This window comes from Agelaius tricolor, unplaced genomic scaffold, assembly GCF_023055355.1.
Source record: "Agelaius tricolor isolate 1412-34295 unplaced genomic scaffold, bAgeTri1.0.p SCAF_86, whole genome shotgun sequence".
NCBI classification, from domain to species: domain Eukaryota; kingdom Metazoa; phylum Chordata; class Aves; order Passeriformes; family Icteridae; genus Agelaius; species Agelaius tricolor.
Genome location: NW_027269346.1, coordinates 233165 through 258912, shown reverse-complemented (window position 1 = coordinate 258912; position 25748 = coordinate 233165). Strand labels below are relative to the sequence as shown.

The following is a 25748-nucleotide window of genomic DNA, read 5'->3' as shown; positions in this document are numbered from 1 at the left end:
GTCCCCCGGCCCCCGTGGCACCGGCAGGGACAGCGACACGCCAGGGGCCAGCCGGGGGACAGGACCATGGACAGGGCCAGGGACGGGGACAGGGCCGGTCCAGGGACAAAGCAGGGACAGGGGACAGGACCATGGACAGGGACAGGGCCAGCCCAGGGATAGGGACAGGACCGGGGACGGGAGCGGGGACAGGGACAGGGACAAGCCAGGCTCCGATGCTCCAAGAATTTATTCACCCCTGGACACAGGACCCCTGGCCCGTGGGGTCCCCGTGACACTGTGGGGTCCCCGTGACACTGTGGGGTCCTCCGGGACACTCTGGGGTCCCCTGTGGCACTGTGGGGTCCCCCAGGACGCTGGGGGGTCGCTGCAGTGCTGGGGGTCCCCCCATCCCCACTCGGGGGCACAGGGGGACCCGGCCCTGCAAGCTCCTCAGTGCCAGGGAGGGTTTGGGGGTCCCCACACCACTGGGGGGGCTTTGGGTCCCTGCATTCCCCCTCTCTGGGGAGGCTGGGGAGGTCCCCGCAGCCTCTGGTGCCCCGGGACCTTTGGGGGGCCCCTACACCCCCATTTCTGTGGGCCCTGGGGATCCCCCTCCCCTGAGGTGCCCCGGGGGGATTTGGGGGCTCCCTGCACCCCCAGTTCCAGGAGGTTTCCGAGGTCCCCGCAGCCCCTGTGCTCAGGGGGGTTTGGGGGTGCCCCATTGCGGGGTGCCCCATTGGGGGGTGCCCGTCAGCAGCGCCGGTGTCGGGGGGCCGGGGGTGTCCCCGCAGGCTCCGGGCGGGGGGCGCCGGCCCGGGGGGACCCCTCCTCAGGGCAGCCTCCTCTGGGCACTGGGGGGACAAGGGGGGGGTCACAGGGGGGAAGGGAACCCCCAAACCCCAGATCCTGGCTGGGAGATTGGGGGCGCCCCCTCCCCCTGCCCATCAGGGAGGGGACAAAGGGGGGGTAAAGGGGACCCCCAGTGCCCCCCGTCCCGGGGGGAGCCGGTACTTACAGGGCAGAACCGTGAAGCTGCAGGGGAGGGCAAGGTCAGGGGGGTTAGGGGGGCACAGGGACCCCCACACCCCAAACCCATCCCCGACACTGGGGTAACTGGGGGTGTCCCAGAGCCACTGCTGGGGCAACTGGGGCCCTACAGGTGGGATCTGAAGTGGTGCCTTCCTCAGCCCCCCAAAACCTCCCCCGCCCCCCAAATTCCCCCCATCTCCTGTACCCCTCACAGCCCCCAAAGCCCCCAAAACCCTCTCCAAACCCCCTCAGCCCCCCAATCCCCCTCCAACCCCGCTCAGCCACCCAAAATCTGTCCCAAATCCCCCAGTTCTCCCAAACCCCTCCAGCCCCCCAAACCCTCCCCAGCCCCCCAAACCCCCCAATCCCCCCGCAGCGCCCCCAAACCCCCTCAGCCCCATCCCCACTCACGAGTGCAGCCCATGCACGCCCCCCTCGACCTGCGCCGCCACCGTCCTGCGCTCGAACTTGAGCTCCCCCGCGAACATCATGGACCTGGGGGGCACGGGGGGCTCGGTGGGCGGCTGGGACCCCCCCCCCCAGCACCCCCAAACCCCCATCCCGCACTGACCGGAGCGCCGAGAGGCTGCGGGCGCCCAGGTCCTGGCAGCCGTGCTGCAGCCCGGCCAGCAGGTACGGCACGAACTTGTGGATGGAGCCCTTGTCCTGCACCGAGCCCGACACGCCCTGCGCCACCTTCACCGCGTCCCCCTCGCTGCGGGACACACACACAGGGGCTGGGGGGCGGCCGGGGGCGGCTCCATCCCCCCCCCGGCCCCCCGGGTACCTGAAGTAGCGTTTCTGGCTGCCTGGGCCCTGCTCCATGGCGTCCAGCGAGCCCATGCCCCGGTACTGCTTCAGCCGCACGCCCTCCGAGTAGAAGAACTCGCCCGGCGCCTCCGTGGTGGCCGCCAGCAGTGACCCCATCATCACTGGGGGGGGCACCCCGTCAGGGACCCCCCTCCCGGCGGGGTGGGGGCTGAGACCCCCCCAGGATGGGCCGGGGGCTGTGGGGCCATCGCCAGGCTGGGCCGGAATTGGGGATCCCCCCGGGGGCACCAGGCTGGGCTGGGGGCCATGAGACCCCCTCTGGGTGCCCCGTCTCATGCCCCCCGTGCCCCCCATGGCCCCTGCTCACCCGTGGAGGCTCCCAGTGCCAGCGCCTTCACGGCGTGCCCGGGGCTGCGGATGCCACCATCGGCGATGACGGGGACGCCAAAGCGCCGCGCGTACTCGGCCACACGGTACACGGCCGTGGCCTGGGCACGGCCACACGCCAGCACTGCTGGGGACAGGGACACCGTGAGGGACAGGGACAGGGCACGGCCACACGCCAGCACTGCTGGGGACAGGGACACCGTGAGGGACAGGGACAGGGCGTGGCCACACGCCAGCACTGCTGGGGACAGGGACAGGGACGTGTCAGGGACATGGCTGTTGGCACAGCCACACTGCCATGGGGACAGGGACACTGTGAGGAACACAGCTGTGGCCTGGGCACGGCTACAGACCAGCACTGCCAGGGGGACAGGGACACTGTCACAGGGACAGGGGGACAGTGGGTACAGGGCCACCCCGAAGGGCACACTGGGGCACTGCAGGGTGTCCAGGGGTGCCAGGGTGGGCTCAGGTGTCACCCACCTTCCTGGGTGATGCAGATGGAGCCGCTGCCCATCCCCACCCGCAGCGCATCCACCCCAGCGTCGATCAGGTTCTTGGCCTGGGCCGCCGTCACCACTGCGGGGACACCCCAAAATGGCACCCCAAAACTGCCCAGAGCACCCCAACACGGCACACCAAAACTGCCCAGGGCACCCTGAAGCCCACCTCAGCACTGCAGGGGTGCACCCCAAACACAGTACCCCAAAACAGCAGCCCAAAAGTGGCACTGCAAATCCATCCCCACCCTCCCCAAATTCTGCCCCATTATGATGGAGGGCACCTCAAAAATAGCCCCCAAAATGGCACCCAAATCCCACCTCACTGCAGGGGACACCCCAAATCCGCCCCCCATTTCCCCTCCGCTCTCTTTTGGGGTCACCCCTGCTCCTCAGTGCCCCCCCAGCTGCAGCCCAGGCTGTTCCCGTGCCCCCCTGCTCCATTTGGGGTCTCACCGTTCCCGTGCCCCCCTGCCCCGTTTGGGGTCTCACCGTTCCCATGCCCCCCTGCCCCATTTGGGGTCTCACCATTCCTGTGCCCCCCTGCCCCGTTTGGGGTCTCACCGTTGCCCCCCACCACCTGCAGCTCGGGGTACTTGGCCTTGATGTAGCGGATCATGCTCAGCTGGTACCGGGAGTTCCCCTGCGACGAGTCCTGGGGATTGGGGGGCAGGTTTTGGGGTGCGATGGGGCAGGTTTTGGGGTGCCACAGGGGCAGGTTGTCGGGTGTGGGTGGGAGCAGAGAGTTGGGGTTCGATGAGTAGGGGGTACCCCCCAGGCCCCTCCTTTTTTGGGGCACCTCCCACCCGGCACAAGCAGCTCCACCCCTATCCCCAGACCCCATCCCCTCCCTTTTGGGGTCCCACAGCTTTTGGGGTGTCCCCATGTCCCCACCCTCCTATTTTTAGGGTCGCCCCCCGCACCAGCGGCTCCATCCCTCCATCTCTTTCCCCTCCCTTTTATCCCTGCCTGCTTTTTGGGGTCCCCCATTTCTGGGGATCCCCGTTTCTGGGGTTCCCCATTCTCGGGGTCCCCCACAGCAGCCCCCTGACGTCACCCCCCGCCCCGCACCAGCAGCTCCATCCCCCCCATTCCTCCATCCTCATCCCCCGTTTTTGGGATGCTCCCCCTTTTTCATGTCCCCCCTTTTTCATCCCCCCCATTTTGGGCTCTCACATTTTTTGGGGTGCCCTCAGCCCCCCATTTTCGGGGACCCCTCCACACCCACCGGCAGCTCGAGCCCCGTGCCCTTCCTCCCCCTCATCTGCCATGCTCAGAGCCCCGGGTTTTGGGGTGCCCCCGGGTTTTGGGGTGCCCGCGGTTTTGGGGTCCCGCACCAGCACCACGAGGTCGGCGCCCGCCTGCACGAGCAGGTCCAGCCGGTATTTGTCGTCCTCGCGGGTGCCGATGGCCGCCCCGACCCGCAGCTGCTTCCGCCCGTCCTTGGAGGCCGCCGGGTGCTCGCGGTTCTTCTTCAGGTCCGTGCGCGCCATCAGCGCCACCAGCTCGTCACGGCTGTTGACGATCGGCAGCTTCCCTGCGGGGACAGCGCGGGGACGGTCACCCCGAGCCGGGGACACCGCGGGGACAGCATGGGGACAGCGCGGGGACGGTCACCCCGAACCCAGGACAGTGCGGGGACAGTGCGGGGACAGGGAGCACGGGAGGGACCCCAAGCGCGGGGCCGTGGTGGCCACCAGCTCGACACTGCTGGTCACTGCCAGCAGCTTCCCTGGGGACACGGGGGGGAATGTGGGGTCACCAGGGGGTGGAGGGCACTGGGGGGGCTGCAGGGACACGGGGACAGGGAGGTGACCCCAGGGACAGGAACGGGGACACAGGGCTGACCCCAGGGACAGGGACACAGGGCTGACCCCAGGGACACGGGGACATGGAGGTGACCCCAGGGACAGGGACACAGGACTGAACGCAGGGACACAGGGACATGGAGGTGACCCCAGGGACAGGCTGACCCCAGGGACGAGGAGGGGACCTGAAGGATGGGGCGGTGACAGCCACCAGGTCACCAGTGCTGGTCACCATCAGCAGCCCTGGGGACACAGTGGGGGACAATGTGAGGGGAACGGGAACAGGGGACATCCCCCATGGGCTGCCCAGGGTGGCACAGAGGTGACCCCGAGTGGAGGTGACCCCCAGGGCTGACACCTGGGAGGTGCTGTGGGGGTCCCTGTGGGGTGACAGGGGTCCTGGGGGGTGTGACAGGGAACTCGGGGGGGGACAGGGGACTCAGGGGGTGTGACAGGGGACTCAGGGGGTGTGACAGGGGACTGAGGGTGTGACAGGTGACTCAGGGTGTGACAGGGGACTCAGGGGGTGACAGGTGCCCCCTGCACCTTTCTTGCTGCGCTGCAGGATCTCATTGGCCTCTTTGAGGGTGACACCGGCTGGGGCCACCACCAGGTCCCTGCGCTTGGTCATCACCTGGGGACACAGGGACCCACGTGTCACTGCCATCAGCACAGGTGCTGGCACCAGCACTGTCTGGCACTGCCACCGTCACTGGCACTGGCACCAGAGCTGGCACCGATCCTGGCAGCGGCACTGTCACCAGCACTGGCACTGTCACCCCCACTGCCACCAGCACTGTCACCATCACTGTCTGTCACTGTCACATGCACTGGCACTGTCACAGGCACCAGCCAGGCACGGCTACTGTCACTGTCACCTGCACTGTGTGTCACCGTCACCTTCACTGTCACCTGCACTGGGGGACCCAGGGCCGCCACGGGCAGCCCCCGCCGCACCACGGATCCACGGATCTCTCCATCCATCCCTGCCTGCATCCCATCCTGCCCCACATCCATCCATCCATCCATCCATCCATCCATCCATCCATCCATCCATCCATCCATCCATCCATCCCTGCCTGCATCCCATCCTGCCCCACATCCATCCATCCATCCATCCATCCATCCCTGCCCCACATCCATCCCTGCCCCACACTGCACATCCTCCATCCCTGCCCCACATCCCATCCTGCCCCACACTGCACATCCTCCATCCCTGCCCCACATCCCATCCTGACCCACATTGCACATCCTCCAACCCACCCATCCCTACCCCACATCCCATCCTGCCCCACATTACACATCTTCCAACTCTGCCCCGCATGCATCCCTGCCCCACATCCACCCCTTCATCCCTGCCCTGCATCCCATCCCAGCCCCACATCCCATCCCACCCCACCCCACAGGTCCCACCCCACCCCTGTCCCGCTGTCCCCAGCGCACCTGGGCCAGGGGGGTGGCCCTGTCCCCCTCGCGCAGGAAGTCGATGTCGCGGGAGGTGACGATGCCCTCGAGCCGCCCCCCCAGGCGCCCCGAGTGGGTGACGGGGACCCCCGAGAAGCCGAGCCGGGCCTTGGCGTCCCACACGTCCCCCACGGTGTGCGCCGGGCTCATCACCAGCGGCTCCAGGATGAAACCCTGCTCGAACCGCTGCGGGCACGGGGACAGGGACAGTGTCACCCAGGGACAGGGACAGAGTCACCTGGGGCACGGGGACAGTGTCACCCAGGGACATGGGGACAGGGACAGTGTCACTGAGGGACATGGGGACAGAGTCACCTGGGGCATGGGGACAGTGTCACCTAGGGACAGGGACAGAGTCACCTGGGGCACGGGGACAGTGTCACCTAGGGACAGGGACAGAGTCACCCAGGGACATGGGGACAAGGGACAGAGTCACCCAGGGGCACGGGGATACAGGACAGAGTCACCCAGGGCATGGGGACAGGGACAGAGTCACCCAGGGACATGGGGACAGGGACAGAGTCACCCAGGGACATGGGGACATGGGACAGAGTCACCCAGGGCATGGGGACAGGGACAGTGTCACCCAGGGACAGGGACAGAGTCACCTGGGGCACGGGGACAAGGGACAGAGTCACCCAGGGACATGGGGACATGGGACAGTGTCACCCAGGGACATGGGGACAAGGGACAGTGTCACCCAGGGACAGGGACAGAGTCACCCAGGGGCATGGGGGCAAGGGACAGTGTCACTGGGGGGCTCAGGGACAAGGGACTGTCACCCAGGGGGCTCAAGGACATGAGGGGACAGTGTCACCGGGGGGCTCAGGGACAAGGGACAGTGTCACCGGGGTCACAGGTGGCTCAGGGACACGGGGGGGGCACAGGGACGCAGGGAGGGGACTCCCCCCGTGGCGGGGTGCTGCAGCCCAGCAGGTGGCCAGCCCATCCCAGGGGACACCAGGGCCACCACAGTGTCCCCGGCTCACCTTGACCTTGCGCACCTCGCTGGCCTGGAACTCGGGGGTGCAGTTGTGGTGGATGATGCCGATGCCGCCGTTCAGCTGGGGGGCACGGGGGGCATGGGGGGCACGGGGGCCGTGGGTTCCTGGGCACCCCCTGCAGCCGTGTCCCCGTCTGCCCTTGCACCCCTCGGGGACTGTGCCCCCCTCCCAGCTCCCCCCAGTGTGACAGAGCCCCCCCAGCCCTGACCCCCCGGGCCCCTCCACAAACCCTGGATGCCCTCAGTGCCCCTGAGATGCCCCCCAAGATGCCCCCACCCGTGTGGGTGCACCCACAGCCCTGGGAACAGCCGTGTCCCCTCGGTGACCGTGTCCCCCCAGTGTCCCTCCTGTCCCCAGTGTCCCCCACTGCTCACAGCCATGACAATGGCCATGTCCCCTCAGTGACAGTGTCCCCCTTGTCCCCCCAGTGACAGTGTCCCCCTTGTCCCCCCAGTGTCCCCCCTGCTCACAGCCATGGCGATGGCCATATCCCCTCAGTGTCCCCAGTGTCCCCCTGCTCACAGCCATGGCGATGGCCATGTCCCCCTCGGTGACCATGTCCCCCCTGTCCCCCCTGCTCACAGCCATGGCGATGGCCATGTCCCCCTCGGTGACCGTGTCCATGGGGGATGACACCAGCGGTGTTTTCAGGGTGATGGTTCTGGTCAGCGCCGATGTCAGGTCCTGGGGAAGGGGAGCACCCCTAAAATCCTGAACCCTCCCTGAGAATGGGGGGACCCCGACTCGACCTGATCCCCCCTGCCCTCCCAGCGCCCCCAAAAGCACAGGGACCCTGCCCCCCTCCAAGGGCTGGGGTTCCATGAGCCCCCACACCCCAAACCCCGCAGGGACCCCACGGGCATCCCCCAACCCCACTGGGGGGGCCCAGGAGGGGATGGGGGCACAGGGGTGTCACTGAGGGGGTCCTGAGCCAGGGGGAGCCACCCCGGTGGGGAGAGCACGGGGGGTCCCAGGGGGATCCTGGGGGGCACAGGGGGGTCCCAGGGGGATCTTGGGGGGCACAGGGGGATCCTGGGGGGTCACTCACCACCTCGTCGGCCGTGAAGTCAATGTAGCCAGGGAGGATGAGGAAGTCACTGTGGAGGGACACAGGGCTGGGACCTCACTGGCCTCCCCCAAAACTGACCCAGACCCACCGAGGGGGCACCTGAGGTCTGGGGAGCCACTGAGGGAGGGGGGACGTGCAAGCTGGGGGGGTCAGGGGTTCCTGGGGGGGTCTGCAGGGGTTTCTGGGGTGCCTGGGGGTTGGCAGTGGGGGTGCAGGGGGGGTCGGGGGGTTCCTGGGGTGGGGCCTGGGAGTCCCTGGGGAGTTCCTGGGGGATCTTTGTGGGGATTCTCTGGGGCTGCCATGTGGGGGGAGAGTTGGGGTTTCCCTGGGAGGCTCTGGGGGTGCCGGGGTGAGCGTGGGGAGGTCTGGAGGCACCTGTGGGGGTCAGGTGGTGCCGAGGGGGTCAGGGGGTTTTGGGGTCGGGGGTACCCGCACTTGTAGGTGAGGCCATCGGCGCAGGCGAAGAGCTGCTGGGCCGTGAGCCCATCCTCGGGCACGTAGCCGGCACCGCTGATCAGCTGCTGTGCCATGCTGGGGACGGGCGGAGGCTGGCACCGGCACCGGGACCCGCACACTGGGACCAGCACCGGCACCGGGACCCGCACACCGGGACCCGCACACCGCGACCCCGCCCCACCCAGGGCCATGTGGGGAGACGCTGGCACCGGGAACAGTCCCGGGGTCTCCCCGGGACCCCCGACCACACCAGGAGCCTCCCGAGACTGGGACTCCCCTCGGATCCCCCCCCTCACACCGGGACAGGGACCCCCACCATGACTGGGACCCCCACCCACACCACGACCGTCCCCACCCGGGGCCGGGACCCCCGAACCGCACCGGGATCGCCACCCGGAACCCCCAAAGCAGGACAGGGACTCCCACCCGCACCGGGGCTGGCCGGGCCGGGCTGAGGGGGGTCTCGGGGGGATCACGGGGGATTCATGGGGGGAGTTCCTGAGGGGAGCACGGAGGGGTCACTCTTTAGAGGGGGTCCCAGGGTGAGGGTCCCGGGGGTCCTCGGGAGGTTCCCGTGGGGTCCCGTGGGGCTGTCCCGATCCCGTACGGGTCCCGCGCGTTGCGCTCCCGCAGCGGCCCCGGCGCAGGGCGTGGCCATGGGCGTGGCCATGGGTGTGGTCGGGGGCGTGACCAGGGCTGAGACTGGCCGCCGCAGCCCCCCCCACCCTCCCAGCCTGCCCAGCGCCTCCAGCGCGCCGGGAGCGGCCCCAGCGCTCCCAGTGACTCCGCCAGCGCTGCCAGTGACTCCCCCAGTGCTCCCAGTGACTCCCCCAGTGCTCCCAGTGACCCCACCGGGCACCAGGGGCCCCCCCAGCGCTCCCAGTGACCCCACCGGGCACCAGGGTTCCTCCCAGCGCTCCCAGTGACTCCTCCCGCAGCCCGGGGACCCCCCCAGTCCCCAGCGCTCCCAGTAGCCCCTCCCGCATGCCCCAGTAGCTCCCAGTACCCCCCCAGCTCCCACCCCGCCACTGCTGCCCCACATCCCCCGGTAACACCCCAGTGTCCCCTCGCCGCTGCTCCCTCCCGCCCCAGTAACGCCCCAGTCCCTCCCAGTGCCCCCGGTACAGCCCTGCCCTCCCCCTGTGCCCCCCGGTGCCGCTGCCCCGGTCCCGGGGTGCCCCCGGCGCGCCCCCGCAGCGCCCCAGTGGCTCCCAGTGCTCCCAGTAACCCCCAGTAACCCCAGTACCTGGGCTCCCCCTCGCCCATGGCGCTGAGCGCCGCCGGGGGCGGGGCCACGAGACCACGCCCCGCGGTCACGCCCCCGGCCACGCCACGCCCGGCCACGCCCCCTGATCTCCGGGGACACCCCCGAGCCCCGGGATTGGGGCACCCCCGCTCTGGGGGTCGGGGCAACCCTGGGGGCGGCGCTGAGCGCCCCTCTCTGAGGGTACCCCCTCTCTTTCTGTGGGTACACCTCCCCTCTCTCTCTGAGGGTACACCCCGCTTTGGGGGGAAATCCTTTATTTTGGGGGCTCTCGCTTTTGGGGGGTGCATGCCTGTGGTGCGGGTGCGCCCCCCTCATTTGGGTCCCCCCTCCTTTTTGGGGTGCGCCCCTCTGTTTCCGGTACCCCCTCTTTTGGGTACGCTGCCTTTTTTGGGGAGCAATCCCCTGTTCAGGGCGCCCACCGTGTTCTGGGTGCTCCCCGTTTTTGGGTGCCCCCCGTGATTTCGGGGTGCCGCCCCTTTGGGGGGGACACTGCTCCGCTTTGGGCGTCCCTCGGGGTCCCCCTGCCCCGGGTGACTCTGGGGACGGCCCGTAACGAGCCCCGGGGGATGGGGCGGCAAAGCAGCCGCACCTGCGAGCACCTGTGAGCTCCTGTGAGCACCTGGGTGAGCACCTGTGAGCTCCTGGGTGAGCACCTGTGATCGAGCACCTCTGTGTGCCCTGTCTGCACCTGTGTGAGCTCCTGTGCTCCCCTGTGTGGCCATCTGAGTGCCCTGCCCTCACCTGGGATCCCCTGTGTGCCCATCTGAGTGCCCTGCCCTCACCTGGGATCCCCTGTGTGCCCATCTGAGTGCCCTGCCCTCACCTGGGATCCCCTGGCCGCACCTGCTCGCTCCCCTCCGCTCTCACCCCCCTTGCCCGGGGATCACCCCCTGCACTCCCGGGGCTCGGTGCCCCCCGAACTGGGTGCGGGGCCTGGCACTGCGCCCCCCGCAGGCAGGGCCGGGCATGGCAGGGCAGGGGGGGCACTGCGGCCCCCCCGGCCAGGGCAGCGCTCCCCGCCCCCTCCAAGGTGACCCCCCCGTGTCCCGGGTGACCCCCCGAGCACAGGGACCCACGGGGAGCGAACAGAGCCCACCCGAGGCACGGACACGGCACGGGCCCCCCAAAATGAGCCCCCCACAATGAGCCACAATGACCCCATACTGACCCACAATGACCCCTCCTGACCCCCCAAACACACTGACCCCCCCTAACACTGACCCACACTGAACCCCCCCACTGACCTCGCCCATATTGACCCACACGACCCCCCACTGACCCCCCCCAACTGACCCACAATGACCCCCACACTGACCCCCCCCGTCACGGACCTTTCCCCCGGCTCCGACCCCCGGTACCCCGCGGCACTGCCCCCCCCTCCATCCCGGCACTGCCCCCCCCCCTCACGGCACCCACAGCCCCCCAGTCCCCCCCGTGCCCCCCCTTACCTGCCCTCCCCCTGTCCCGCGGGGGTCACCTCGCCCTCGGGGGGCTCTGGGGGCGCTTCCATGGCGGGGGGGGTCCCGGGGGTCCCGTGGGTGCCGGGGGGGTCCGTGGGTGCCGCTGCCGGCGGGACCCGGTGCCGTGGGAGGGGGGGGAGGGGGGGGCGGTGCCGCCCCCTCGGCCCCGCCCACCCCGCGGAGGTTCGGGCACGACACGGGGGAAACTGAGGCACGGGGCGGCGCGGGGTCCGCCCCACGCTCGCGGGGGGGTCACACAGGAGGGGTCACACAGGAGGGGTCACACAGGAGGGGTCACACGGGGGGTCCCTCCCCCGTGCCCCTCCCCCGCCCCACGGGGTGGGGGTCGCACTCGCAGCCCCCCCGAGCGGCGCAGGGGGACGCGCGTGGGCGCGCGACACGCGGGGGTCGCGGGGGGCTCGGGGGTCGCAGCCTGTGCCCCCCCCGCCCCCCCCGGGCCATTTGCAGCCGCGGCAGCTGCCGGGGATTAACGCGGCCGGGATTAGGGGGGATTTGGGGGGGGGGGCTGGGGGCGGGGGAGGGGCAGGAGGGTAATGGGGGGGCGGTGCTGCTCCGCCCAGCGCTCCCAGTATGAACCAGTATAACCCAGTGTAACCCAGCTGCCCCGTGTGTCCCAGTACAGCGCACTGCGCACAGTGCTCCCAGTACATCCCAGTAGCTCCGTGCTCTCAGAGCACCCAGTTCTTCTCCCAGCACGGCCCAGTATGTCCCAGTACACACCAGTTCGCCGCGCTCCCAGTGCAGCCCGGTGCGCCCAGCGCTCCCAGCACAAACCAGCGCACCGCGCTCCCAGTGCTCCCAGTGCCCCCCAGCGCGCCCCGCTGTCCCCGCAGCCCCGGCGCTGCCGGTGGCGGTGCGGCCGCGCGGTGCCACCCTCCGGAGGTGACCCGCCGGTGCCGGTGACCCCGGGGATTAGCGACAAACGCCCGCTCAAGCCTCTTAGCGGGGGCCGCCCACGGCCACGGGGTCACGCGTGGGGGAAGGGCACCCCGGGGGGACCCCCACGGCACCCAGGGGACCCTCGGGGACCCCCGGGGCACCCCAGGGCCGCCCGGGGCTCCCAAACCCCCGGGGGTCACAGAGACCCCACGGCACCCTCGTGGCACCCCGGGGGACGCCCAGGGGACACTCCGACCCCCCCGGCCCGGGACCCTCCCCACGCGGGCCAGGGGCACCCACGCCCCCCTCGTGGGGCAGCGCCGCTTCAGGGACGCGGCGCCTTTAAGGGGCGTGGTCAGGGAGACACCGCCCACAGGGGCGGGGTCACGGGAACGCGGGAAAGGCCCAAATGCCAGCGGGGACGGGGGCAGCGTGAGAACCGCCCGGGATAGCGCAGTGACAGCCCCAGTGCGAACCAGTGACCGCCAGGGACACCCGGAGCACCCCAGTGACCCCCAGTAACCCCCCAGAGCCTCCCAGTCCCAACCAATGCATCCCAGTAACACCCAGAGCACCCCAGTGACCCCCCAGGGACCCACCAGTGTGCCCCAGTGTCACCCCCAGTGCGAACCAGTGACCCCCAGGGACACCCGGAGCACCCCAGTAGCCCCCAGAGTCAATCCCAGCCCATCCCAGTGAGCCCAGTGACCCCCCCAGTGTCTCCCAGTTCCAACCAGTCCATCCCAGTGCTGCCCAGTCCCTCCCAGTCACACCCAGTCTATCCCAGTGCTGCCCAGCTCCCAGTCCATCCCAGCGCTGCCCAGTCACACCCAGTCCATCCCAGTCCCTCCCAGTCCATCCCAGTTCCCGGCAGAGTGTTCCAGGTGTTTATTGCCGCCCATCGCGCCCCCCTCAGCACTCGATGGAGTCCTCGAGCAGCTGCAGCAGCGGGGGGGCCGCTCGGGGGTCGCCCCCCGCCGCCTCCTCCAGGCTCTCCTCGCTCAGCTCCTCCAGCGCGGGCAGCGCCCCCCGCCGCCCGCCCCCGGCCCCGGGGCTGCCCCCGCCCTCCGCGGGCCCCCCCGGGACCTCCCCGGGGCTGGGGGCGCGGGGGGAGCCGGGGCTGCCGCGGGGGGCCGGGGGTGACCCCGCCGGGGCCCCCGCCCCCACGGAGTTGGCCTGGGCTTTGGGGGGCGCCGGGGGCGCCGGGGGCGGCGGCGGCGGGGGCGGGGGCGGCGGCGGGGGGGGCACCTCGCCCACCTCGCTGTAGCCCTCGTTGGGGTAGTACAGGCGGGGGGGGCTCGGCGGGGACTTGCCGGCCTGCACCTGCGGGGGGGACACGGAGGGGTCAGGGGGGCACCCCCACACCCGACACCCCCACGGAACCCCCCCCCGCGCGGGGACCCTCCATGGAGCCCCCCTGCACCCCCACCGCCCCATGGGGTCCCTCCTGCACGAGGACCCTCCCTTGGGGACCCCCAGTGCTCCAAACCCTGCCCAGGCTGGGGACCCCCCGAGGGACCCCCCCGGGCACCTCGAACACCCCAGCACAGGGACCCCCCCATGGCCACCCCAGCACAGGCACCCTCACCCCCCCGCACCCCACCAGCACCCCAATGTCTCCCCAGCACCCGGGACCCCCCAGAACTCCCAGCACCCCGACTCCCCCCAGCAGGACCAGCACGGGACCCCCCCATGGGACCCCCCAGCACCCTGACCCCCACCCGCCATGGGACCCTCCTGATGGGACCCCTCTGGCACAGGGGACCCCGCATCCCCCTTTTGGGGGGGCTCAGAGCAGGGTGACCCTCCCCCCCTCCAGCAGTTTTTGGGGGTCCCCTCCCTCGCCCCCCACTCACCGGCTGGAACCACCTCAGGCTCTGTGGGGGGGAACGGGGGGGTCAGCTGGGAAACTGAGGCACGGGGGGGCTCCCTCCTTCCCGCAGCCCCTTCCAGCCCCCCAGGCCTGGGAACCGCCTTCCTACGGCCCCCCCAAACCAGCAGCGCCCCCATCCCACAGGCCCCCAGACCCAGGAGCCCTCCTTCCTTCCCAGCCCCTCAAAAAGGGGACCCCTTCCCCCCCCGGAGGGTCCCCGGTCCCGCAGCGCCCCCCTTGACCCGGGACCCCTCCCCTGACCCCAGACCCGGGGGTGGGATGAGGGTGCGGGAGGTTCGGGGGTCTGGGGCGGTTTGGGGGTGCGGGGGCGACTGGGGGAGCTTTGGAGGTTCGGGGAAGGGTTGGGGGGGCTCTGGGGGCTCTGGGGGCAAGTCGAGGGGTGCAGGAGGGTCTCGGGGGGCTCTGGGGGCAGCTCGGGGGTGCAGGAGGGTCTCGGGGGGCTCTGGGGGCTCTGGGGGTAGGTCGGGGGGCTGTGGGGACTCGGGGGGCTCTGGAGCATGCAGGAGGGTCTCGGGGGGCTCTGGGGGCAGGTCGGGGGTGCAGGAGGGTCTCGGGGGTCTCGGGAGGAGCAGGTGGGGTGCCCGGGGGCTGGGGGGCCCCTACCACGTTGGGGTGCTTCTCGATGGCGAGCGCCGCCCGGTCCGCCGTGCGCTGCTGCCGCCGCCGCCGCCGCCTCGCCCGCAGCGCCAGGAGCGCCAGCAGGAGCAGCGCCCCGAGCAGGAGCAGCGCCCCCGCGCCCCCCGCCACCGCCCCCGCCGGCACCCCCCGCCCGGCCGCCGGCTCCGACGGGTCCCGCGGGGCTGCGACACGGGAGACACGTCAGAAACGGGGGGGACAAAGCCGGGGACAAACCCCGGCACGGCCCGGGGGGCTCCGAGGGGTCCCGGGGGGCTCAGGGAACACATCCCATCCCGGGGGGAGGGAGGGGATCCCATCCCAGGGGGAGGGAGGGGATGCCATCCCGGGGGTCCCCACGGGGGCGGCCTGGAGATTCTGTCACTGTGGGGAACTTGGGGAAAATCCATCCCTGGGGGGACACAGTGCTGGGGGGCTCCTATTCACCGGGCAGGGCTCTGGGGGACACCCCATAACTGGGGGGACACAGTGCTGGGGGGCCCCTCTTCACTGGGAGGGGCTCTGGGGTGACCCCATCCCTGGGGGCAGGGGGTCCCTGGGGTGCCCAGTGCTGTGAGGCAGGGGGTCCCTCCCTGTGAAGGGTCCCTGGGGGTGTCCCAGTGCTGTGGGGCAGGGGTCCCTCCCTGTGAAGGGTCCCTGGGGGTGTCCCAGTGCCGTGGGGCAGGGGTCCCTCCCTGTGAAGGGTCCCTGGGGGTGTCCCAGTGCTGTGGGAATGGGGACGGTCACAGAGGGGTCCCTGGGGGGGTTTCTGGGGGGGTCCCCCTCCTCCGTACCTGCCTGCCCCGGCCACAGCACCTCCAGCTCCACTGTCGTGTTCGAGGTCTCGCCTGATTCCTCGTCCCGTGCCAGCACCTGAGGGGGAAAGGGGCATGGAGGGGACAGGGGGACGTGGTGAGGACAGGGGGTACGCAGGGACATGGCTGTGGCACCGGGGGGGGGGGGCACACAAGGGCACATGGAGGTGCCCCCAAGCCCCAGTGTCCCCTCTGAACCGCCCCGTGTCCCCTCTCTGGTGCCACCCAGCCCTTGGTGTCCCTCTGGCACCCACAGCCTCCAGCCCCACCGTGCCCACCCAGTGCCCCCCAACCCTTCCTGGCCCCCCCAGGCCCCCCTGCCCCCCTCACCTGCAGGCTGTAGCTCTGCCCGGGATGCAGCTGATCCGCCTGGGCCACCAGGAGCCCGTTGGGCATCACCTGGAACAGCTGCTGGCTCTGGTTGGCGCCGTGGCTCAGGGTGTAGCGCACCTGGGGATTCACCCCCTGCGGGCCGGGGGGGTCAGCTCCTGCCCACACCCCCCTGGGCAGGTACCTGATGGCTGCCCACTCCTCTACCTGTGATCCCCACCTGCATCCCTACCTTGATCCATCCCTGTGATCCCCACCTGTGATCCCTACCTGTGATCCCCACCTGTGATCCCTGCAATCCCTACCTGCATCTCTACCTGTGATTCCTACCTGTGATCCCCACCTGCATCCCTACCTTGATCCATCCCTGTGATCCCCACCTGTGATCCCTACCTGTGATCCCCACCTGTGATCCCTGCAATCCCTACCTGCATCTCTACCTGTGATCCCTACCTGTGACCCCCACCTGCATCGCTACCTGTGACCCCACCTGCATCCCTACAGCATCCCTACCTGTGATCCCTCCTTGTGATCCCTCCCTGTGATCCTTGCCTGCATCCCTACCTCTGATCCCTACCTGTGATCCCTACCTGTGACCCCACCTGCATCCCTATCTCTGATCCCTACCTGTGATCCCTACCTGTAACCCCCACCTGCATCCCTACCTGTGATCCCTCCCTGTGATCCTCACCTGCATCCCTGTGATCCATCCCTGTGATCCCTACCTGTGACCCCTACCTGTGACCCCACCTCTGATCCCCACCTGTGATCCCTGCGATCCCTACCTGCATCTCTACCTGTGATCCTCCCCTGCATCCCCACCTCTGATCCCTACCTGCATCCTCCCTCCCTCCCTGCCTTCATCCCACCTGCATCCATCCCTGCCTTCATCCCTACCTGCACCACTCCCTGCGCCCCGCCCGCCCCTACCTGCACTCCCTGCTCACACCTTGTCTGCAGCCCCACCCGCCCGCCCCTACCTGCACTCCCTGCTCACACCTTGTCTGCAGCCCCACCTGCCCGCGCCCCCTGTCCCGCTCACCTCGGGGAAGTCGGGGTCGTGTGCGCGCAGGGCGAGCACCTGCCCGCCGAAGGTGAGCAGCAGCGCGGCGCGGCGCGGGGCCGCGGGCACGAACGCGCGGTACCGGGCACGGGGGAAGCGCGGCGGGTGCCGGTTCGGGGCCAGCACCCGCACCAGGGCCCGCGCCACCGCGTACTTGGAGGGGTCGTTCACCTGCGAGGCCTGGGGGGCACGGGGGGGCACGGGGGGGGGAAGGACACACGGGACACCCAGGTGTCACCCACTGCCACCCGCTCCCTGCACCCACGGGGGCTTCCTGGAGCACCCCGGGCAGCTCCCACCATCCCAGGGAGCCCCATCCCCCTGGGGACCCCCAGCCCGGGCCTCCCCCGCCATCTCTCCGGGTACCCTCCAGCCCGGGCCCCCCCATCTCCCCGGGTACCCCCCATCGCAGCCCCCCATCTCCCCCCATCGCAGCCCCCCATCTCCCCCCATCCCATCTCCCCATCTCCCCCCATCGCAGCCCCCCATCTCCCCCGTGCCCCCCACCCACCATGACGCTGAGGCAGATCTCGGGGGTCTGGCGGCTGCTCTCCACCGCCCGCAGCAGGGTGATGGCCCCGGTGACGTTGTCGATGTGGAACCTGCTGCTCTCCTGGCCTGGGGGGGCGCAGAGATGGGGACCCCCGAGACAGCCCCCCCCCCCCCCGCCTCCTGCCCCGGGGCACTGTGGGAAACTCCCCCTGGGGCAGCCCTGAGGGAGGTCCCTGATGTCCCCCCCATCCATTCCTGGACCCCCATGGCGAGGGGGACCCCCTCTTATTTTGAAGGGGGGAGGGCGTTATTAACCCTTTGAACCCCAGCATGGAGGCGGTTTAACCCCTCTGGTGCTGGAGCACCCTTGGGTGCCCCAGGGGCTGACCCCACCCCCCCGTGCCGGAGGAGGGATTAGGGCCCCCCCAGCTCAATCCCTTTATTCAATTTGGCCCGGTGGATCTGGCAATTGGATTGTGCTGACCCCCCCACACAGGGACCCCAGGCAGGGACACCCCCAGTGTGGGGACCCCCCCACCGTACGGGGACCCCGGCAGTGCCGGGGACTGGGGGGCACAGGGGGGCCCTGGGACCCACCGCGGGCACCATGGCCCCCTCTGACCCCCCATGTCCCCATCCACCCCACATCCCTGTCCCCACGCGTGTCCTTGTCGTGGTGTCCCGTCCCTGTATTCCTGCCCACGCATCTGTGCCCACCTGTGTCCCCACCTCCCTGTCCCGCTGTGTCTGCGTGTCGCTGCCTCTCACGTCCCTGACCGCCGCGTCCCCCCGTGTCCCCCCGTGTCCCCCCGCGTCCCCCGTGTCCCCTGTGTCCCCCCGCGTCCCCCGTGTCTCCTACCTGCCAGCAGGGAGTAGGTGATGGCCGCCCGCAGCCCCCTGTCCCCGTCCTCGGCATAGACGGCACCGGGGCTGAAGCTCAGGGGACCGCCCTGGGGAAAAGGAGGGGACAGGAGGTGTCCGGCTGAGCCCTGCAGGCCCCCCCACCCTGACCCTGACCCCGCGGTGTCCCCAGGCCCCCGTGTCGCACCTGGAGCTGTCCCTCGGTGACGTTGGCGGTGTAGACAGGGCTGGTGCAGACCGGGGGGCTGTGGGGGGCGCGGGGGGTGCAGGGCAGGAACTGGGGGTACTGGTCATCCCCGTCCAGCACATTGACCCGCACCCGCGCCGAGGCGTTGAACCGCTCCCGGGTGTTCATCTCCTGCGGGAAAAACGGGGCACGGGCCCCCCAAAACCTGCTGGGGGGGCACACAGAGCCACAGGGACCCCCACGGCACGGGGACACCGCGGGGGGCTGGGGAACCCCAGGGAACGGGGACCCCACTGCATGGGGACCCCATGGCACAGGACCACACATGCACAGGGACCCTCAGGGCATGGGGACACAGCAGGGACCCCCACGGGACAGGGCCCCTCATGTAAAGGGGACCTCAAAGGACGGGGACCCCACTGCACGGTGACCCCACAGGCACAGGGACACCCCAGACACAGGGACCCCCACGGGACAGGGCCCCCCGTGTAAAGGGGACCTGGAGGGACAGGAGCCCCCAGCCCCAGGCGGGAGTGGGGGTCCCTGGGGGGCCGTGGGTGCCGTGGGGGGGCCGGGGCAGGGGCGAGGGGCGGGGCGCTGGAGGGGGGAGGGGGCGCAGGTGGCCCATTAAGGAAATGAGGGGGATTGAGGGCAGGTGACGGGATCACGTCACCCCCAATTAGCGGGGCCGGCGGGGACGGGCAGCGGGCGTGGGGGGGCGGGGGGGACCCCACCTGTGCGACCCACCCGTGGCACGGCCGTGATCCCGAGAGGTGCGGGGGGCACGGGGACCCCAGACCCGCGGACGGGGGCTCTGCGGGGCTGGGGTCCTGAGGGCGGGCAGGGGTCCCGCAGGCGGGGGTCTCGTGGGGTTCTGCACCGGGGTCCCCCAAGTGGGGGGCTCACAGAGGGGGCCCCCCGTCCGAGTGCCTCGGGTGAGGGTCCCACGGCCATGGGGAGGGACGGGAGACGCGGGGGGGGTCCCGGGGCGGGCGGGGGTCTCACCACGGCGGTCACGACCACCTCGAGGTGCCGCCGGCTCTCGAAGTCGAGGGCCCGCGCCAGCACCACGCGGCCGCTGTTCGGGAGGTCGATGCGGAAGAAGCGGGCGTCGGGCTGGGGGGGGTCGGTCAGGCCGGCAGATGGCCCCGGCCCCCCCCGCGCCCCCCGCCCCCGCCCCGGCTCACCGAGGCCGGCTCGATGACGTACATGAGCGTGTCCCCGTCCGCGTCCTCGGCCTGGGCGCTGAACACCACCGAGTGCACCGGCGCCAGCTGCCCGCGGCGGTCACCGGGGAGCCGGGACACCCCCGGGGCCGCCAGTGCCCCCCGGGGCCGCCGAGACCCCGTACACAGAGCCCACACCCCGTACAGGGCCCACACCCCATACAGGGCCCACACCCCATAGAGCCCACACCCCATACAGAGCCCACACCCTACACCCCATAGTGCCCACACCCCGTACAGAGCCCACACCCCGTACAGGGCCCACACCCCGTACAGAGCCCACACCCCATAGAGCCCACACCCTGTACAGAGCCCACACCCCATAGAGCCCACACCCCATACAGGGCCCACACCCCATAGAGCCCACACCCCATACGCATCCCACACCCCATACAGAGCCCACACCCCATACACATCCCACACCCCGTACAGAGCCCACACCCCTGAACACCCACTATGGTCCCCAAACACACCCTGCGTCCCCAAACACCCCTGAGCTGCCTCGTGGGGGTCACCAGGGGTCCCCCAACACCCCCAGCACCCACGAACACCCCCAATATCCCCATTCCTGCTTTTGGGTGTCCCCATCCCTCCTGGGCATCCACTTGGCACAAACTGTCCCTGTGCCCGTGCCCATCACTGTGCTCATGATCCCGACCTCCCTGTCCCCGTGCCAGTCCCCAGTCCATGCACACAGCCATCCCTGTCCCAGTGCCCATCCCCATCACCGTGACCCCATGCAGGACATGTCACCCCCCTGTCACCTCGCTGACGTTGTGGGTGAGCACAGTGGCCCCCTGGAAGTGGGGCCGGTTGTCGTTCTCATTGAGGACCTGGACGATGATCCGGAACTCGACCTGCCAGGGCCGTGGGGAGGGACACAGGCAGTGACCAGGGTGGCACCGGGCCCCCAGAGCCCCCTGGGGTCCCCACTGCATGTGGCCCTACCGGGGAGGAGCCGTCCTCGGCACACGTCAGGGCCACCATCAGCACCGGGGACTCCAGCTCCTGTGGGGACAGGGGACAACGGGACATTGGGGGACAGGGGGTGACAGGGGGGCTGCCCCACGGGGACATGCTGGGGTCCCCAGCCAAACGGGAGGGTCCCATGGGGTGGGGCAGGATGATCTGGGAGGGAGGGGCTGTGGGATGGATGGACACAGCACAGAGGGAGCGTGAAGGGATGGACACGGGATGGGCATGGGATGGGCACGGGAGGATGGGATGGACATGGGGATGGACATGGGGAAAGACACAGGAGGAGTAGGGGATGGACATGGGGATAGACACAGGGGTACAGGATGGACACAGGATGGACATGGGAGGCGTACGGGATGGACACGGAATGGATGGAGGATGGATACAGGATGGGCAGAAGGAGGAGGATGAATGGAACATGGACAGATGATGCTAGACCCAGGATAGATGGAGTATGAATGACAGACAAGGATGGGCACTGAGGGATGGAGGGATGGGCACAGGATGAATGGAGGATGGACACGGAAGGATGCAGGATGGACAGATGGACACAGGATGGACACAGGTTGGTGTGCAATGGAGGGATGGACACAGGATGGACACAGGATAAATGGGGGATGGACACAGAAGGATGCAGGATGGACAGATGGACACAGGATGGACACAGGATGGACACAGAAGGATGCAGGATGGACGGATGGACACGGGATGGACACAGGATGAATGGAGGATGGACACGGAAGGATGCAGGATGGAGGGATGGACACAGGATGGACACAGAAGGTTGCAGGATGGACACAGAAGGATGCAGGATGGACAGATGGACACGGGATGGGCACAGGATGGACACAGGATGAACACAGAAGGATGCAGGATGGACAGATGGACACGGGATGGACACAGGATGACCGGAGGATGGACACAGAAGGATGCAGGATGGAGGGATGGATGGTGGAGGTAGATGGACACAGGTGGGTGGAGGATGGACGCAGGGTGGACAGGGGTGGATTCAGGACAGACAGCAGACGCAGGACGGATGCAGGACGGACACGGACAGACACCCGACGGACACAGGACAGGGGCCGGGGGTGTCCCCGCGGTGTCACCTCGCGGTCCAGCGCCCGCCCTGCCGACACGTTGAGGCGGACGCTGCGCCCGTCCAGGTAGAACCAGGCGGCGTCGGCGCCCACCAGGCAGAGCTGGAGGCCGGCGCCGCCCCCCGCGCCCCCCGCGTCCCCCGGCGGGGGCAGCCGCGCCACCAGGCTGCCGTGCGCGCTGTTCTCCGCGATCTCCGTGAACAGGTTCCCGAAGCCGCTGCAGCCGTCGCCCCGGGCTGCCGGGGATGGCACACGGGTGTCCGTGCGGGGCGGCCCCGCGGGTCCCCATGTCCCGCTCCTGGCCCCCTCTCCAGGTCCTGCCCTGCCCGGTCCCTGCTGACCCCCCTCGGTCCCCCCGTGTCCCCAGCAGCCAAATCCCACTCCCTGCACCCCCAGCATGGTCGCTCGCATGCCCCCAGGGTCCCCACCCCCGAGTCTCGGTCCCCAGGACACCAGTGGGCCATCAACCCCAGTGTCCTGCACTCGGGTGACATCTTTGGGTCCCCCCCAAGGTCCCACGTGTCCCTGTGCCCTGGGTCCCACCTCTCACGGTTGCCACTCCCAGGGTCCCCTCCCAGGGTCCCCACCGGGTCCCTCCCAGCCCCGGTGTCCCCCCCCAGGTGTCCCCAGGTGCTCACCTGTGGCCAGGTGCAGCGCCAGGCAGGCGGCCAGGAGCGCCGGGCAGGACGCGGCCGCCATGGGGACACGGGGACCTCGGGGGGCGCCTGCGGCGGGGGAGGGAGGAGCGGGGCTGCCACCCCCGGCCCCGCCGCCCTGTCCCCAGCCCCCTCCGCAGTGTCCCCGCGGCCGGACAGCCCCGGTGAGAGCGCTGACACCACCCCGGGGTCGCCTTTCCCGGCTCCCTGTGCCCGTGTCCTCATCCCTGTCCCCCTGCCAGCTGCCCTCTCCTGGGGTCCCCAGCGCTGTCACCGCTCCGGGCTCCCGTTCCCCTGGCACTCGTGCTCGGCTGTCTCTGCCCGTGTCACCCACCCGGGCCGCCGTCCCCCTCCCCAGGACCCCAGGGCGCTGTCCCTGTCCCCGGTGCGTGTCCCCAGGGTGTTGCCTGTCCCCACCCGAGGGTCTCACCGGCAGGTGCCAGGCCGGCACCTCGCCCCGTGTCCCCCCCCGTGTCCCCCGGGAGTTGTCCCCGGGTCCCCTTGACCGACCCCACTCGTGTCGCCCCCTCCCCGCGCACTGTGCGGGTCCCCAGCCCGGGGGTCTGCAGGGGGACCCCCGGCGCTGCCCGCGCTCGGCAATGGCAGCCATATGGCGCCCCCCCTCCAATTAGCGGCAGGTAATTAATTAGGGCGGGGGAAGGGGGGGCGCTCCCCGTCTGCCACCCCCGGCCCCGCTGTGCGGGGTCCCCTGTGCTGCTACCCGGGACCCCCTCCCTGCTGGGGGGGGCACAGGAGGGGTCGGGGGGGGCTCCCGTTCCCACCCTGAGCTCCCCGGGTGCCACCCGCCCGTGTGCCCCCCCCGGCAGGGCCCCCGGTGTCCGGGACCCCCCCCCCAGCCCGGGACCCCCTCCCGGGGACCACGGCCTCCCCCAGTCCCTCCCCCCGCAGCCCCCGGCCCCCGCCCCCCCCGTACCTGCCCGGCGCCACCGCCCCCGGCGCTGCTGCCCCGGCCCGGCGGCACGGGGGGGGCGGGGGCGGGACCGGGCGGGGCCGCGCCGGGGGCGGGGCTGACCCGGGACTGCGGGGCTGACCCGGGACTGCGGGGCTGACCCGAGACTGCGGCCTGGCAGCGAGTCCTGCCCGGCCTGGGCCCGCCCCGGCGGGATCTGCACCGCCTGGGCGTCACCTGGGCAGCACCTGGGCATCACCTGCACTGCCTGGGCATCACTTGGGCAGCACCCAGGCATCACCTGCACTGCCTGGGCATCACTTGGGCAGCACCCAGGCATCACCTGCACCGCCTGGGCGTCACCTGGGCAGCACCCAGGCATCACCTGCACTGCCTGGGCATCACCTGGGCAGCACCCAGGCATCACCTGTATCACCTGGGCGTCACCTGGGCAGCACCCAGGCATCACCTGCACTGCCTGGGCACCACCTGTCCTTCCTGAGCATCACCTCCACCACCTGCTCAGCCTGGGTACCACCTGGGCACCGCCCGGGAGGGGTCTGCACCGCCTGGGCACCACCTGTATCACCTGGGTAGCACCTGGCCACCACCTGGGCATCACCTGGGCACCACCTGTCCTGCCTGGGCACCGCCTGTGCACTGCCCGGGAGGGATCTGCACCACCTGGGCATCATCTGGGCACCACCTGGGCATCACCTGGGCATCACCTGGGCATTAGCTCTCCTGCCTGAGAATCACCTGCACCACCTGCCCAGCCTGCGCACCACCTGTATCACCTGGGCATCACCTGCATGCCCTGGGCATTACCTGGCCTGGCCGGGCACCACCTGGGTAGCACCTGCATCACCTGCCCTGCCTGGGCATCACCTGTATCACCCTCCCTCCTTGCTTCTCTTGTGCCAGGGCCGAGTCTCAGGTCAATGCTGTGTTCTCTTGGGGGTCAGTGCCCATCAGCACAGAGAGTTCAGAATTCTCAGCAGCCAGGGTTCCAACACCTGGGTATCACCTGCTGGCACCTGCCTGGGCATCTCCTGCCCTGCCCTCAGCCCTCGCTGCCCCGAGCCCCACCTGCCCCACCTGCCGTGCCTGGGGATCACCTGCGTGCCCCATCCCTGCCTGCACTGCCTGATTCAGGAGATGTCACCTGTCTGTGCTGCCTGGGAGCATCCCCTGTCACCTGCCTGCACCATTTCTGCCACCTGCCTGTGCCTGGGGCTTTCCCTGCCCACCTGGGCCATCCCCTGCCCACAGTACCTGCCCTGCCTGCCCCACTGGGCTGTGCATGACCTGCCCGTGCTGCCTGCAGAGGTGTGGGCCCAGGGAGGGGTGTGACACCCCTGTGCACACCTGGGACAGGGTGTGACACCCCTTGCACACCTGAGGCCCTGAGGCTGGCCGGGGGTGTGGCCCCTCCTGGCACTACTCTGGCTTGTCCCCGCTGAGCCAGCGCCATAATCCGCTTTGGGGACAAAGAGGATGAGCTGGGGGAGGGGGAAGTGACACGGGGGCCACCAAGGGGGGGAGTGCGGGTGTGAAAATGAGGTGAGAGTGTGTGTGCAGGTGTGTGAGACACCTGTGTGTGTGCAGGTGTGTGAGACATCTGTGTGTGTGTGCAGGTGTGTTGTGACAGAGGTGTGTGTGACACAGGTGTGTGTGTGACACAGGTGTGTGTGCACAGGTGAGTGAGCCAGCTCTGTGTGTGTGTGGAGCACGAACAGCGTTATTTCAACACGAACGGGGCTGCGGCACGGGGGGCAGCAGGGGAGGGGTGGGGGGACGGAGCGGCCCCGGGGCTGCGGCCGCCTCGGGCCCTGCGGCGGCGACCGAGCCCGAACGGAGCGGGCCGGGGTCGCGTTCTGCAGCCAGAACCGCGTCCGCTCCGGCTGCGCTCAGCCCAGCTGGTTCCTCAGGAACTGCAGGAAATCCCTCAGCAGGTTGCAGAACTGCACCAGGCTCTGGTACGGCACCGAGATCAGCAGGAGCCTGTCCGGACCCGGTTCCGGTTCCGGTGTTGGCGCCGGCTCCTCGGGCACTGGGGGATGGCTGGCCCCGGTGCTGGAGCAGCTGTTCCTGCTGGGAGCAATCCCACCTGGAACAGGGTCTGGGTGCTGAGGCCCCGTCCCAGGGCTGTTCCCTCATCCCTGTCCCGGGCTGGAACTGCCGGGATCGCCCAGAGGCAGCTCCTGCACTCGGCCTGAGATGGGCACAGACCGGGCACAGACCCGGGCACAGACCCGGGCACAGACCGGGCACAGACCGGGCACAGACCCAGCACAGACCGGGCACAGACCAGGCACAGACCCAGGCACAGACCCAGGCACAGAGCCGGGCACAGACCAGGCACAGACCCAGGCACAGACCCAGGCACAGAGCCGGGCACAGACCGGGCACAGAGCTGGGCACAGAGCCAGGCACAGAGCCAGCACAGACCCAGCACAGACCGGGCACAGACCCGGGCACAGACCCAGGCACAGAGCCGGCACAGACCCAGCACAGACCGGGCACA

At 70.1% G+C, this 25748-nt stretch overlaps 2 protein-coding genes across 5 annotated transcripts; both read right to left on the bottom strand.

Moving 5' to 3' along the window:
• Positions 1-211: 211 nt before the first annotated feature.
• IMPDH1 (inosine monophosphate dehydrogenase 1) lies at positions 212-9774 on the bottom strand. 4 transcript variants are annotated; one of them, XM_071418445.1, is made up of 16 exons: positions 9717-9774; positions 8450-8545; positions 7994-8042; positions 7528-7629; positions 6931-7005; positions 5921-6127; positions 5024-5111; positions 4007-4206; positions 3234-3324; positions 2653-2748; positions 2150-2350; positions 1799-1943; positions 1583-1726; positions 1423-1506; positions 998-1014; positions 212-833 (listed from the first exon to the last, which is right to left on the bottom strand). In XM_071418445.1, the coding sequence occupies exons 1-16, from the start codon at positions 9734-9736 to the stop codon at positions 733-735; spliced, it is 1716 nt and encodes a 571-aa protein (XP_071274546.1). In that variant the 5' UTR covers positions 9737-9774; the 3' UTR covers positions 212-732. The 4 variants fall into 4 exon arrangements, with proteins under 4 accessions (XP_071274546.1, XP_071274547.1, XP_071274548.1 ...); XM_071418446.1 differs by having other exon boundaries at positions 2150-2293; XM_071418447.1 differs by lacking the exons at positions 7528-7629; positions 7994-8042; positions 8450-8545; positions 9717-9774 and adding an exon at positions 7468-7501.
• Positions 9775-13009: 3235 nt separating this feature from the next.
• On the bottom strand, positions 13010-22354 carry LOC139585637 (cadherin-related family member 5-like). Its single transcript, XM_071418460.1, has 16 exons — positions 22294-22354; positions 21665-21891; positions 20529-20588; positions 20345-20437; positions 19542-19628; positions 19261-19470; positions 18355-18525; positions 18166-18256; positions 17326-17432; positions 16794-16994; positions 15752-15886; positions 15401-15479; positions 14595-14791; positions 14239-14481; positions 13954-13974; positions 13010-13420 (listed from the first exon to the last, which is right to left on the bottom strand). Exons 1-16 carry the CDS (start codon positions 22352-22354, stop codon positions 13010-13012), a joined length of 2394 nt encoding a protein of 797 aa, XP_071274561.1.
• Positions 22355-25748: the final 3394 nt, after the last annotated feature.